The 15,346-nt window shown below is 61.9% G+C and overlaps 1 protein-coding gene across 2 annotated transcripts; it reads right to left on the minus strand.

Annotated features, from left to right (window-relative positions):
* Positions 1–5,157: 5,157 nt before the first annotated feature.
* On the minus strand, positions 5,158–9,119 carry LOC101556650 (E3 ubiquitin-protein ligase TRIM47). 2 transcript variants are annotated; one of them, XM_055132401.1, is made up of 6 exons: positions 8,437–9,119; positions 7,492–7,587; positions 6,924–7,154; positions 6,640–6,838; positions 6,230–6,301; positions 5,158–6,059 (listed from the first exon to the last, which is right to left on the minus strand). In XM_055132401.1, the coding sequence occupies exons 1-6, from the start codon at positions 9,091–9,093 to the stop codon at positions 5,422–5,424; spliced, it is 1,893 nt and encodes a 630-aa protein (XP_054988376.1). In that variant the 5' UTR covers positions 9,094–9,119; the 3' UTR covers positions 5,158–5,421. The 2 variants fall into 2 exon arrangements, with proteins under 2 accessions (XP_054988376.1, XP_054988375.1); XM_055132400.1 differs by having other exon boundaries at positions 6,230–6,304.
* Positions 9,120–15,346: the final 6,227 nt, after the last annotated feature.

Below are 15,346 nucleotides of genomic sequence, written 5' to 3' on the forward strand. Positions count from 1 at the left end.
GGGATGGAAGCCGGCTGCATGTGGCACAAACGCCCTCCCTCTGTGCCATCTCTCTGGCCTGTAAACCCAGTTCTTAGCGCATCTGTGCTCTGAGTGCTTCTTGCTTGCTTGCGCTTCTCCCAGTGGGTGCTGGTGGTCATTCCTGACCGTGCTTGAGGACCAGGCAGCGCTGAGGGCTGAACCCAGGGCTCCAGCTACAGGGCCCGTGCCCAGCTCACTGAGCGCTCTCCCTGGCCCTTGAGTCAATCTTAAAATTTACATATATTTATTTGGGTTTGGGGGCCATGCCCGGCGATGCCCGGAGCTTATCCAGACTCTGCACCCCGGTATCACTCTGGGGAGCGCTCGGGGGACCCTAGGTGGTGCCGGGGTCAAATGCGGGTCAGCGGCACACAAAGCAGGTAGCTTGTGTGTTTTACGGACGCCCCAGCCCACACAACCCCACTTTTCATCTTTCTGACTCCTGGTCCCAGAGGGCTCAGCGCCCATTCGGGGAGATCTTTCCAGAAAGCTCCCTCTGCCTTGAATTTTAGCCCCCATCTCTGGGAAATTTATAGCCAGGTGGGGGAGGGGGCGACTCCCTTGGGGGCCCTTGTTTGGGCACTCAGCTCATTTCCCCAAACCCTCTGTCTCTTGAGGGTCTCCCCTGCACCTGCCAGCTGCCAGCTTACAGGCTGTCACCACGTTCACCTTGGATTGTCACGTGGTCCTGGGCGCCTTCCCGGGAAGATGCCCTGGAGACCCCGGGTCTGTGAGTGTGAATCTCAGTGAGCAGAGGGGCGGTGGGCTGGAGGGAGCAGCTGAGGGGGTTCGGCTGGGGTGCCCGGGCCACACCGGGGGCAGGCTCCCCTCCTCCTGGGGAGGGGGGACAGAGGGCCCCTCCTGCACCTGCCCCTTTCCTGCCCCACCTCACCCAAGGGAATCTATCCCTGACCCCGCCCCCCACACCCCAGAACATTCTCCAAGGCCAGCGGAGAAACGCTGTGCGCTGTCCAAAGCCATCACAGCTCTGACGAGCACAGTTCAGAATCCCGAAAGCATTTTAGGATACAGGATGCGCACGGCCCCCAGGAGGTTCCCGGGGCCTCTGCCGAGGGGCTCCCGCTTCCCGAGGCGGGGGAAGGAGCCTGAGCTCCCCCCAGCCCCCAGCCCCGCGGCTTTCTGCAGTTCCACACCTGCAGGCGCGGACCCCGTGCCCGGGGAGCGGCCGTGAGTGGGAGGTGAGGCTGGAGCAGACACGAACCCAGCAGCCAAAAGCTATTTTCCTCCTCGGGGACGCGAAGACCTCCTCCTCCGGGCCAGCTGCAGCCTCCGCCCCTCCCAGGGCAGCCCCATCTCCCCTGCCAGGCCCTGGGGTTCAGCCACAGTCTGGGGCCAGCCTCGCCCTGTTCCCCGGGAGGGGAGCTCAGAGCGGGCCCCAGCCAGGCCTACTGAGAGGGGGCGCAGGAGGAAGGGCAGGGGAGGGGGTAAGCCCACCGCGGGCCCTGTTTGGGCACTCGGCTCATTTTCCCACAGAGAACAAAGCGCCAGTGGAGACTGGCTGCGTGCCCGGCCCAGGAGCCAGACCCCAGTGACCGGCTCCAGCCCATTGTGTGCGCCTGCAGGGCTGAGGGGGGCTTGGGGCCCCCTGCTGAAGCCCTGCTGAGCAGTGGGAGGCGGGTGGTGTGCGTGTGTGTGCTGTGTGAGTGTGTACCTGTGAATGTGGGATTTGGCGCATTGTGTGAAAGTGTGAGTGTGTTGTGTGTCCATGTGTGTGTGACTGCGTTATGTGTGAACATCTCTGGTGCAACGGGAGGATGTGTGGGTGTGACATTGTCTGGGGAAGTCTGTAGGGCACAAACACGGATGCACATGTGGACAACGATGAATGTGTGTGTGTGTGGATTGTGCGTGTGGGTGAGGGTTTGTATGTGTGCGCTGGTATGAGTGTGTGTGAGTGTGCATAAACGTGACCAAAAATGTGAGCGTATGAGTTTACATGTGTGAAGGAGTGTGTGCGTGTCTGTGTAAGGGTGAGTGTGTGTGAGTGTGACAGTGGATGTGTGTTTTCCCACCTTCCTGAGCACAGGGCAAGTCTGCCCTTCTGTGTACCTCAGTTTCCTTGTCTGAACACTAAGGTGGTGGTGGGGGGGGGTTGGGACAAAATTGGTGGCTTGGGGCTGGAGTGACAGTACGGAGGGTAGGGCACTTGCCTGGCATGTGGCTGACCTGGGCTCAACCCCTGGCACCCCATAAGTTCCCCTGAGCCCACAGGAGTGAGCTCTGACCACCCCCGGGTTTGACCTCTTACCCTCCCCCAAAGGATTAGTTTCCGACCTTCTTGTAGGGTGGGCACACCCAGCGGTGCTCAGGGCTTCCTCCTGGCTCCGTGCTCAGGGGTCACTCCTGGCGGGCCTGATGCCAGGGGCTCTGATGCCAGGACTTCGGGTGCCCGAAGGCGAGCGCCTCCCCCCCACCCCCGTACTGCTGCTCCAGCCCCATTTCTCATATGGTTTTGGTTCTTTCGGGGCCACACTCCGCACTCTCGGCGGGGATCCAGGCAGTGCTGGGATCTAGTCTGGGGTCCTGAAGTGCTCAGGGGTCCAACTTACACCTGTGGCTTGCCTGGGCCCTGAGGAAGAGCCTCGCTGTACTGGAAGCTGGAGCTGTTCATTCCAGTTCCCAGATTCTGAGGACTTGTTGAGCCTTTTGGGCTCTGGGCCCCACCTGGCGGTGCTCAGGACTCCGTCCTGGCTCTGTGCTCAGGGACCACTCCTGGCGGTGTTCAGGGGACCCTCTGATGTGCTGGGGATAGAACCCAGGGGGCCCCAGCCAGGCAAGCGCCCTACTCTGTTCTATTGCTCAGGCCCCGAGACAGTGAATTTTCTCACCAGCCACACACATGCCTAAGGCTCAGACCACGCAGACACATACTGTCCTGTCATGTTCTTCTCCTGTCCCAGGGTCACCAAGGACAGGCGGGGAGGGAGATGGAGAACACGCCAGCGGGGGAGCACCCTGGCACCTGACGCATGCACTTCCTCCGCTGTCCTGACTAGCTGTGCCTGCTCGGAGCCTGGAGGCTGGAACCCTAGAACTTCAGAGTTGGGTGCACAGCCTCACATGGAAGGTTCTAGAAGCTGGCGACAGTTCTGCCAGTGCATGTACTCCCTCCATGTGCTGGAGCCCGTGTCTGCTCTGAGCCTGGAAGGTGGAAGCCTGGAACTTTGGAGTTGGGTGCACAGCCTCACATGGAAGGTTCTGGAAGCTGGCGATGGTCCTGCCAGTGTCTGGGCTGCTGAGGACTTGACAAGTCAGGCCTGACATCCTGCCAGGAAGTCCAGCCCGTGCCAGGCCTTGAGCCCAGTGACAGGCCTCTGTGTGTGTGTGTGTGTGTGTGTGTGTGTGTGTTTGTGTGTGTGTGTGTGTGTGTGTGTGTGTGTGTGTGCTCGTGCGCGCACTGGGCGGGAGATCCCTAGCTTCTCGGCCTGGGCAGAGAGCGTGGGAAGGACAGAAATTCCAGGACAGGAGGAGTCGCCAGGTGGGTGAGGGGGCCAGCAGGGAGAGCAGCCCCCAGCTTGGCCTGACTCCTCCGGACTGTGGGGAGAACCGAGCCCCAGAGGCAGATACCCCGCCCTGAAAAACAACATCCCGGCTGCCCGGCAACAGGGCTCCTGGGGAGGGGCTATTTTTAGCCTGGAGGGCGCCAGGGCAGGACTTGTATGGCCAGTAAGGCCTCCCCTGTCTGACTGCATAACCCGGGCATTGTCCTGTCCAACCTGGGTCCCAGGCTGCTCCTCCCCCCACACCACGGGTGCCGCCCCTCTCTGGGGTGCGGCCCTCTGAGAAGCCCTCTGAGAAGCGGGAGGAGGGCCTGGGCTGGACAGGGAGAGCCCCTCCTCCTGCAGGGGCATCCTGGGGCCCCCCTGGGCCGGGAGAGAGGCCGGAGGCCTCCCCAGGACAGAGCTGTCCATTGTTTCCGCTTGGGCCTGGGACGGGGGTGGGGGTGGGGGGTGGGCAGCCCCTTCTCAGGGTGAGCGTGTAAGAAGCGCTCCGTCTCACTGTCCTGCCCCAGCCCAGAGCCAGGCCTTGCCCGTGGGGGGACCAGAGACACTGTTCGGGCGTGGACACCCAGAGGTGGGCCCCACAGTGACTGGGGCATTGGGGATAAAATCCCCATGGGGGGGCTGGAGCAATAGCACAGCGGGTAGGGCGTTTGCCTTGCACGCGGCCGACCCGGGTTCGAATCCCAGCATCCCATATGGTCGCCTGAGCACAGCCAGGGGTAATTCCTGAGTGCAGAGCCAGGAGTAACCCCTGTGCATCGCCAGGTGTGACCCAAAAATCAAAAAAAAAAAAAATCCCCATGGGCCGAAGCCACAGCACAGAGGGGAGGGTGTTTCGTCTTTAGCCTTGCACCTGGCCCCTGGCACCCCATGGGGTCCCCCAGCCCGGTAAGATGAGTGCAGAGCCAGGAGTAAGCCCCTGGGTGTGGCCCAAAACGGAAATGAATGAATGAATAAATCACTGTCACACTGTCACTGTCATCCTGTTGCTCATCGATTTGCTTGAGCGGGCACCAGTAACGTCTCCATTGTTAGACTTGTTACTGTTTTTGACATATCCAATACGCCATGGGTAGCTTGCCAGGCTCTGCAGTGCGGGCGCGATACTCTTGGTAACTTGCCCGGCTCTCCGAGAGGGACGGAGGAATCCACTCGGGTCGGCCGCTTGCAAGGCAAACGCCCTACCCGCTGTGCTATCGCTCCAGTCCAGGCTACAAAAATTTATATAAATAACTGATGTGTTGGAGTCAGAGCAATAGGACAGCAGATAGGGCACTTGCCTTGCATGCAGACAACCATGTCCCGGCACCGCGGTCTCTAAATCCCTAAGGGCAAAACCAGAAGTAAGCTGGGTTTCCTGAGCACTGCTGGGTGTGCACCCCCCACTAAAACAAGAAAACTGATGTGAGCCAGCCCACCCCAAGCAAGGCTTATGGCTTCCAGAAACACTGTGGGCTGCACTTGGTTAGAACCTGCCAGATGGGGGTTTGCAGAGGGCTGTTCCGCCTGGCCTCCAGAGATCAGCTCCCAGCTCCTGGGGAAGAGAAAGGCTGGGCGCTCTCGTGCGTGAACGGGAGGAGACGAGGCCTTCGTTCGTCTAATAAATCTTTATTGAGCACCTACTGTGTGCCAGGCACTGTCCCTGGACAAGGGGGGTTGGAGCAGCGTGGGTGTGTCCGTTCTCCCTGCAGGGCACAGGGTCCGGGGTCTGAGGCGACTCCCCACCCCCTAAGGCGAACAGTCTGAGAGGCAGAGACCTGGGGCAAGGAGCAGGCTGCGGCGGTGCGGGGCCCGGAGGCTCTGCTCTGCCCGGGGGGAGGCGGCCGGGGTGCAGAGCGGCGAGCTTCCGGGGCGCCCAGGACACCCCGCCCAGCCATCACCTCCTCTTGAGCACCGATATGCAGGACTTCTTGAGGGGCCCGATCTGCAGGTGGGCGTCCACGCTCTCCAGGAAGAAGGCGGGCTTCAGCCGGCGGGTGAAGAGCCCCCCGAAGTGGCTGTCCAGGCGGCTCTGGAAGGCGTCCCCGGGCGAGGCGGGGGCGCCCCTGCGCGCGCGCGCGGCGCGGAGCCGGCGCAGCAGGTGCATCTTGCCGTCGCGCACGGCGTAGAAGGCCAGCGCGCGCTCGGCGTACTCCAGGCACACGCCCACGGTGGGCGCGAAGGGCTGCGGCAGCACGGCCTCCAGCCCGTGGAACCACACGGAGAAGGCGCGCCCGTTCCACTGCAGGCAGCACGAGTGCGCGTTGCGGCCCAGGCGCCCGCGGTCGTAGGGCTCTTGCGGGGAGAAGTCCTCGGCCATCACGCCCACGCTGACCCAGCCCTCGATGATCTCCACCTCCCAGTAGTAGGAGCCGCGGTCCAGGGCGCCCTCGCCCAGCACCTGCTCGCAGTGCGTGAAGCGGGTGGGCGACTCGGGGTAGTTGATGGGGCACAGCACCCGCTTGACGCCCTTGGTGCCGAACAGCTGCAGGAACTTGTCGGCCGTGTCGCTGTCCAGGTCCACGATGTAGGCGACTGCCCGGCGGGAGGGGCGGGGCTTAGATCTGACCCCGCCCCGCCCTCGCCAGGCCCCGCCCCGCCAGGCCCCGCCCCGTCAGGCCCCGCCCGGCCGGAGAACGTAGAGGGTGGGGGGTAACGGCCCCGCAGCCTTACGGGGGATCCGGGGAGCAGAGGGGGCCACTTACACTTGAGGAAATAATCCCTGGAAGCCTCGCTCTCCAGGTGGTCCGTGCTATCCGGGTCCTGAGACTCGGCATCTGCTGCAGAGGAGACCGTGGGCCAGGGGTCCCCTCAGGGGCCCGTGCTGCGTTGCTGTGCAAAGCACCCCCTTGGTGACTCTCTGCCCCCCAGGACCCCCGCTTCCTGGGGGCAGCTGTGCCCCTAAGTGGCCTCTGCGTGCGGGCCCCCGGGACTGCCCAGCGGTGGGGCCACTAGGAGACAAGGGAGCTGGCTCTGCTCAGGCGCAGGATTTGGGCACCACCTGCCCCCGCCCCCCCAGGGCCTGACCACAGTTTCCATCCTTCTCCGCAGGCACCAGGCCTCGGGGCTGGTGTGGGGACATCGGGGCTGTTGAGTCACTGGGGGGAACACCCACCTTCCATGCCCAGCTTCTGCAGCCCGTCCTCCTCGCTGCCCAGCCCCCGCAGCTGCTCCCACTGGCTGGCACAGGCGGCGGCCAGCACATCTCTCACGGCGCGCACCGCCTGCGACGACTTGGTGAAGCTGAGTTCCTGGGGCGGGCCGGGCCCGGGGCCACAGCCCTCTTCCAGGGCCAGCCTGAGGGCCAGGAGCTCCTGTGCCACAGACAGACACGCTGTGAGCTGCCTGGGGGGCCCCAGCAGCGCCCCCCAGCCCCGCCTTCTTCTGGCCCGCGCACACCTGCAGGAAGCCCACCGAGTCGGCCTCGGGGACCTGGCTGAGGCTGTGGCGGGCTCGGCTCAGCCGGCTGCGCTGCTCCTCCTGCTGGCGCAGGTCGCCCTGGGAGCGGCCCAGCATGGACGCCTCCCCGTCCTCGATGAAGCCCAGCACCTCGGTCTGGAACCTGTGCAGGGTGGCCAAGGCCTCTCCGAACAGCCGGCTCACCCGCTCGCGCTCGGCCACGGCCGCGCTCTGCGGGGACACAGGGAAGCCGCATACTCTTTTTTGGGGGGGCTCACACCCAGTGACTCAGGGGCCATCTGGGGTGCCCGGGTCCAAGCCCGGTCAGCTGTGTGCTGAGCGCCTTCACACTGTCCTCCGCAACCCCACGCCGCGGCCTCGGTCCCCTCCATCCCACACTGCATCCAGCTGGGGTGGGTGGGGTAGGGGTGGGGGGTGGGGGTCACACACTCATACTCTGCGCAGAGTTGCGGGGGCCGGACCCTTGGCCTCCCTCCCAGGGGGCGGCGCCGCGGCGCACGCCCCTTCAGTCCCCCGGAGCTGCCAGGAGGAGGCTGCTGGGGCTCACCTTGATGAGGGCCACCGTGCGGCGGGCCTGGGCGATGCCCGCACCCAGCTCGTCCATGCGGTCATCTGCAGCACTCAGTACTTTGGGCTGCTCCGCCTGGAGGACACACGGCCATGAGCACCCCGGATTGGGGCCCCAGGTCTCCCCAGGGCCAGGAGAGGGCTGCCCGGGGCTCTGCCTGGGTGTCCCCGCCTATGACCTCCCAGGGGAGTCCACACACTATCCCTCCCTCTGTGGGTGGCCGGCAGGGACGGGTCACCCTGGGTGCCTCTCCGCACGTGCCTTCGCCACTTCCCCGAGCTGGGGAGGAGGCAGAGGAGCGAGGGGTGCTGCTCACTGTCCCCCAAGAGTCCGGTGGCCCCCAACCCAGGCCAGGAAAATGGGAATTCTGGGCAAGTCCCCTGGGGTTGATGAGTCACAGCTCCAGGCTGGAGTGGCGGAAAATCCCAAGGCCAGAGGCGCCAAGACTAGGCCCGAGGCCAAAGGAAACTGGGGGCGGAGGTAGCGGGCCTCTGCTCCGGCTCCCACCGCCACCGGAACGGCTGGACAGAGCGCGCTGTGTGCCGGGGTCCACCCTCTGCCCGCGCCCGCCGGGCCGCGCCCGTCCCAGCCCCGTAGCCTCGCGCCGGCAAATCTGAGTTGGACTCTTGGCGCGGGAGCCGGGCCGGGCGCACCACCGCGCAGTGCGGACCCGCCTCCGTGGACAGCGGCCTGACTCGGCGCCTCCCGACCCCCGCGCCCGTCCTCTCGCGGCAGGCCGGCCTTCTCGGTGGCTTGGCCCGTCCTCCCTCGGCCGCTGCACCCCGAGCCCCGTTCCGCTGGCCAGAGGAGGACCCCGGCGAGTCCACGGCTGGAAGCGGCCAGAGCGGATCCAGGCTTACCCCGCCCCCCGAGGCGGCGGCTCCCCCATCCCGCCCGCGCCCCGGCCGCGGCGCCCGCGCCCACCTCCTGCAGCGCGCGCTCCTGCTCCAGCGACACGAGCTCGTGGCCGCGGTGCTCCTGGGCGGCGCAGACCTCGCACAGGCACCGGCGCTCGGCGCGGCAGTAGCGCTCGAGCGGGCGCAGGTGGCGCGGGCACAGGCTCTCCTCCAGCCGCCGCAGCGGGGGCACCAGGCGGTGTCCGCGCAGCACGGGGCTGCGCTCGTGGGGCGCCAGGTGCGCGGGGCAGAAGGAGGCGAGGCAGGACAGGCAGGAGAGCGCGGCGGGCAGGGCGGCGCCCTCGGGACACGCGTCGCAGCGCACCGGCTCCTCGGCCGCGGGCCACGGCTCGGGCGCGCAGGGCGCCGACGGCTCGGGGGCGCTGGGCGGCGCGCTGGGGGGCGCGGGCTCGGGCGCCGGGGCCGGGGCCGGGCCCGAGCCCTGGCGCAGCTGCAGCAGCTCGGACAGCGTGTGGTTCTTGCGGAGCTGCAGGCCGTCGGGGAAGGGCTCCTGGCACAGCGGGCAGCGGGCCGCGCCCCCGGGCCCGCCGGCGCCCCCGGAGCCGCGGTGCGGCCAGAGCGCGCCCAGGCAGGCCAGGCAGAAGTTGTGGCCGCAGGGCAGCGTCACCGGCTCCCGGAGCGGCTCCAGGCAGATGGGGCAACCGAAGGGCCCGCTGCCGTCCATGGCTTCGCGGGCGGGCACCGCCTGTTCTGCTCCCGCCGGGGAGGGACCCGACCGCGCGCGCGCCGCGGCGCCGCCCCCTGGGAGGGAGGCCAAGGGTCCGGCCCCGGGCTCAGACCGCCCCCCTCGCGCCGCAGGCCCGCCCGCCAGTTTCCCCAGTTCCGGGCACGCGGTCCCCACCCAGACTGGAGCGGCCTGCGGGCCCCTTCGGACTCCCCCGAGCCGGCCGCGGGCAGGGCGCCGCGGAGAGGGGGCGCACGGGAAGGGAAGGTGGCCGCAGGAGTTCACCCTCCTCCGCACCCCGCCCCGCGCACAGCCTCCCACCCCGGCTTCTTGGCAGACCTGGAGGGAGGTGGGGGAGACAGGGAGCCTCCAGAGCCCTCCCCGCCTTGGCAAGGGCCCTGCACTTCGAGAAGTTTCCAGAAGTGTGTACGGCTCCGGATCTTGGTTCTTAGCCACTGTGTTTATGCTGGGGAACTCGGGATACTGTAAACAGAAGTGGGAAATTGTCGGCCTTTGAGTCTTCTGTCAAAGGGGTTTGGTTGTTGTTGTTTTAGTTTTTGCCACACCCGGTGATGCTCAGGGATGACTCCTAGTTCTGCACGCAGGAGTCCCTCCCAGCAGAGTTCAGGGCACCGTAGGGGATGTCAGGGATAGAACCTCAGTTCATGGAGCACAGAGCGAGCACCCTGTACTATGGCCCACCCCTCTGTTCAGTTGACCTGAGCACCTCTAGTCGCTTGGAACTGGGGTGGGCACCCAATTTGAGACATTAGTTAGTTGGAAACTCATAGACCTGGGCCATTGAGATAATACAGCAGGGACGGCGCTGGCCTTGCACTGGGCAGACCCTGAGCCCTGCCAGGAGTGATCCCTGAGCACAAAACCAGGAGTCAGCCATGAAGCACTGTCAGGTGTGGCCCCAAAGACTGCAACACAGCAGCTTCAAGGAGGCCTTTGGTCCTAAATTACACCACAGTCCTGGGGCCTTTCACAGCCAAACGGTGCAGGGAGTGAGTGGGTATAACCTCAAGCACAAAGTCAAAGCCGGTTCCATCCCCAGACACGACAAAATGACAGTAATTGTTAAAATCCCCTGCAGGGTCCAGACGTCTAGTACAGCGGGGAGGGCGCTCGCCTGCATGCGGCCCACCGGAGTCGATCCCCGGCACCCGATATGGTTCCCGAGCCCACCAGGACTGATCCTTGAGCACAGAGCTGTGACTAAGTCCTGAGTGCCCAAGCCCCAACAAGAATACCAATTAAAAATGAAATAAATCTGCACATAGATGGGCCTCAGCCAGAAATGCAGACCGGGACATGGAGGGATTGGTGCTGCAGGGAGGGTGCTGGGTGTGGGCCTCCTCAGCGGCGACCCGCAGCCCTGCTGGAGGAGGGGGCAGAGCCGCAGCTGAATCCCATAGTGCAGCGGGACAGTGTTTGGTATAAGTGACAAGGCCCTGGGTTTGGTCCCTAGCACCACATGGTCCCCCGCCCCCCAGCACCACTGGTTTCCAGCCTGGACTCTGAGCACCAGAGCGAGCACCAGGAACATCCACCAAAGAGAACTTAGGTGGGAGCCGTTCCAGAGACCCCGACTCATCTCACAGTCTTTTTTTTTTTTTTTTTTTGCTTTTTGGGTCACACCCGTAATGCACAGGGGTTACTCCTGGCTCTTCACTCAGGAATCACCCCTGGCGGTGCTCAGGGGACCATATGGGATGCTGGGAATCGAACCCGGGTCGGCCGCGTGCAAGGCAAACGCCCTACCCGCTGTGCTATCACTCCAGCCCCTCATCTCACAGTCTTTCTGGAATTTCTGATAATTCTAAAATGAAAGATTTCCTACATTCTAACTGTAAAGATTAAATTCTAAATATTAAAGATTACAGATGGGAGGAGTAAAGGGGCGAGCAGGGGTGATTCATCTGGAGGAGCCACTTCTCTCACCGAGCCAGAGGTCCTGGCAGAGCCGGGCACACCTGCAGCTCTTCCTCCAAGTAACAGCAGACCGTGTCAGAGGGACGGACTCTCCTGCAGGCAGCAGCCTTGCTCCCCCCGCTGCATGGTCCCCAGATTGCGTCATGGTCCCCACGGGAGCCCACCCCGCCAACCCCACCTCCCGCACAGAGCCAGGAGTAGCCCCTACACCACCAGGTCTGAACCCCTCCTGCCAAGTAAATAATGCATTGACGTGCACCAAATTCCCCCGCATCACAAATAAAAGCCAAACAGACCCGAAGGAATGCCACAAACTAAAGAACAGCGGCCAAGCGGGGACCCTAAGGGAGCTGCCAGGCCACCCTCCCTGTGGGCATCAGGCCATGGGTTCCATTCCTGGGGCTGACCTGCACCCCGGATGGAGCATGAGCACGTGGGCACGAAGTATGTGATCACCAGAGCTGAGTGTGGCTGAGCTCCTGTGACTCCCTGGCACCACTGCAATGGGCAGTGCTTTATTCTTTTTTATAATAATGTTGTTTTTTTTTTTTTCAATTGAAACACCGTGAGAACAGTTACAAAGCTTTCAGGTTTAAGTCTCAGTCATACAATGATCAAACACCCATTCCTTTACCAGTGCGCATGTTCCACCACCAAGAACCCCAGTATACCCCCAATCAAACCCCCCACCCTGCCTGTGTGGCAGATGATTTTCACTTTACTCTCTCTTTTCTTTGATTACATTCAATTTTCGACAGAAAACTCACTATTGTTATTTGGAATTTCCCCCCAACAATCAGACCTGCCGAAAAAGCATCACTAGATAATTTGCTTTCCATTGCTGACAATGAAGAGCGTATGATATTGCATATGATGACCCTGAAAGAGCCTTCCATCATTGGAAAAGACGAGTAAGAAGAGGCTGCTAAAATCTAAGGACTGGAGGAATAGAGACGTTTGGTGCCCACTCGAGTAAATCGACAAACAACAGGATGACAGTGATACAGTGATATAATGATGATGTCGCACGGCCATGACAGCGGTCGCACGGTTTTGGAACTCTGGTATTTTATTTATTTATTTATTTATTTATTTATTTATTTATTTATTTATTTTGCTTTTTTGGGTCACACCTGGCGATGCACAGGGTAGTTATTCCTGGGTTTGCACTCAGGAATTACTCCTGGCGGTGCTCAGGGGACCATATGGGATGCTGGGGATCGAAACCTGGTCAGCCGCGTGCAAGGCAAACGCCCTCCCCGCTGTGGTATCACTCCAGCCCATGGAATTCTGGTATTTTAGTAATTAAGTCCAGAGGAATTTCTGCCAGCAGCCACTGCGTTCCGAGATTGGTTTGTGTGCCTCTGGGATCATGGCCGTTCAGGAGCAGAGGAGCTGTTCGTGGGTGGCCACTTGGGGTCTCGTTTGGGTGGGGAGCAGGGCTGGTTCCGCCCCTCCAGCATCAAGAGATTTCCCGTGTGCCCCATCACTGCAAACTCCTACCTCTCTGTCCAATTGGCTCTGAAAGGTGGTGGTCGCCATGCTGCCGCAAGGGGAAAAGGCGAAGGGACAAAAATCCTTCCCCTCTGCAACGGGTAGCGTACACGGGCAAGCCAGCCAGAGTGGCAGCCCAGTGGAGAGGGCGTTGGCCTTGTTCTCAGCTGACTGGGGTTCCAGCCCTGGCACCTCAAAGGGTCTCTCAAGCCTGCCAGTGCAGAGCCAGGCATAAGCCCTGAGCACCACCAGGTGAGACCCCCCCAAAAAAAACAAAACCAGGCAAGCACAGCATTGAGGGGTGTGTGTGTGTGTGTGTGTGTGTGTGTGTGTGTGTGTGTGTGTCCTGCACTCCCACCCCATCATAGCAAGCACATGGGGAGGAAGAGGAGAACAAGAGATGAAACCACTTTTGTTTTCTGTTTCATTTTGTTGTTAGTTTTTTGGTTTTTGGCTTTGTTTGTTTGTTTGTATTTTGGGTCACACCGAGTGATGCTCAGGGGTTCCTCCTGGCTCTACACTCAGGAATTACTCCTGGCGGTGCTCGGGGGGACCATGTGGGAAGCCGGGGATTGAACCCGGATCAGCCGCATGCAAGGCAAAAGTCGTACCCACTGTACTATCACTCTGACCCCTGTTTCATTTTGTTTTGTGGGGCCACACCCAGCGGTGCGAAGGGCTTACTCCGGGCTTTGTACTCAGCGATCATTCCTGCGAGGACTGTGAGACCCTATTCAGTGCCAGGGATCAAACTAGCACCTTCCGGGGCTGGAGCAATAGCGCAGTGGGAGGGCGTTTGCCTTGCACGTGGCTGACCCGGGTTCGATTCCCAGCATCCCATGTGGTCCCCTGAGCACCACCAGAAGTGATTCCTGAATGCAGAGCCAGGAGTAACTCCTGTACATTGCCGGGTGTGACCCAAAAAGAAAACAAACAAACAAACAAAAAACTAGCACCTTCCCCTGAACCCTCCAGCCCGCTACCTACTCTTGGAGGACTTGGGAAGGGAGAACTCAGGGAGGGCCTCGTGGAGGAAGTGGCATTTGAGCTGGGCTAGGCAGGCGAATGGATGGTGGGAAAAGCTGCCACAGGCAGGAGCCGCAGAGGCAACCAGTCTGGGTTGGCCCGCTTGGCAGGAAGGTGGGTAATGAGTTCCATACGCCGGTCTGATCATGACCATCCCTGGTTCGCCGAGGGCCAAGTGACGCTTCGGCATCAGCGTCACCCAGAGGCCCGGCTGCGGAGCTGCCTGAGCTTGTGCACGCCACAGCCCCGCCCGGCTCTGACGGGGGGTACTCAGAGCCAGCCTTCTGCTCCCCTGTTCTCTGCTGACTCTGGAAGGCCCCCCGCCCGCTGCCCGGGAGGCCAGAACAGAGGTGCCACTGGGACATGTGGTGACTCAAGGACTCTTTATTTCCTTTATGGGAACCTTAAAGTCGTGGGTAAAAGAGACTTCGTGAGATGAGCTGGCTTCTGGGGGAAAGGGCACCCCCGAGCCCTGCAGGGCCTGTTCCTGCCTGCAGCTCCCGCCCTGCAGTTGCGAAGGACGGAAAATGGAATCCAGACAGCCGCAAATCCCGCTGGAGGTCGCATACCTGGTCCAGCGGGGGAGGCGGAATTTAAACCCGGAAAGTGGAGGCTGGCACGTAGCACAGCAGGGAAGGCGTTTAATTCAGGTGCCCGGCACCCCCTCTGGTCCCCCAGCACACCGCCGGGAGTGATTCCTGAGCACACAGCCAGGAGTAACTCCTAAGCAGTGCCGGGTGTGGCCCCAAAACAATCCAACAAAACAAACCAAAACAGAAACCCAGAAGGTGCCACCTGAAAACAATCCTGTCTCCTAAGTGACGGTGTCTGGCTCCGGGATTGTAAGAAAAAAAGTCAAGGGGCCGGAGTGATAGCACAGTGGGTAGGGCGTTTGCCTTGCACGCGGCCGACCCGGGTTCGATCCCCGGCATCCCATATGGTCCCCCAAGCACTGCCAGGAGTAATTCCTGAGTGCAAAGCCAGGAGTAACCCCTGAGCATCGCTGGGTGTGACCCAAAAAGCAAAAAAAAAAAAAAAAAAAAAAGTCAAACAGGGCGAAGCCAATGGGGGTCGGAGCCAGCCCCATCCCAGCTCTGCCTGACCGCTAAGGAAACGGAGGCGGGCCACAATTGGCTCCGGGAGCATTACTTTTGCTTTTTCTCTATTTTTCTCTTTTTTGGTGCATGGGTCACACCCGGCAGTGCTCAGTGATCACTCCTGGAGAGGCTCAGGGGACCACATAGGAGGGTGCCAGGGACAGAACCTGGGTCAGCTGCGTGCAAGGTAAGTGGCTGTAATATCTCTGGCCCCTGTGGCCCTGAATTTTGATCGTAGCAATTCAAGGTGCTCCAAGCACCACCAGGCTGGGTCCCTGGGTCCTTAAGCATTGCTGGAAAGACCTGTATTAAAGGATCAGTGCCTGGACTAGGTCGGTGACTCCGTGGCAAAGTGTCTGCCTTGCCTGTGGGACGCACTGGGTTTGATTCCCAAACCGCAGTACGACAAAATCAATAAACCAAAGTCACAAACCTAACGAGGCTCGTAAAGACTGGGAGGCCGGGGTGGGGGTGCCTCTCGGCACAGCCTTCGCCTCTGTGACGAACGGGGTTCAATCAGGGCATCTTCCCCGAGCCAAAACCCAAACCCGGAGGGTCCTGTGTCCCCCTCCACCAGCGTCCTGCCCCACAGGTGGCAGCTTCAGCTGTGATTGCCTGCTCCATCGCTAACTCTGGGTCTCAAGGCAAACGCAGGTGCCTCAATGTCTGTGGGAGCCGGTCCTCCTGTCTCTGCAGAC

The sequence above is a fragment of the Sorex araneus genome, chromosome 3 (assembly GCF_027595985.1).
Source record: "Sorex araneus isolate mSorAra2 chromosome 3, mSorAra2.pri, whole genome shotgun sequence".
Taxonomy (NCBI): domain Eukaryota; kingdom Metazoa; phylum Chordata; class Mammalia; order Eulipotyphla; family Soricidae; genus Sorex; species Sorex araneus.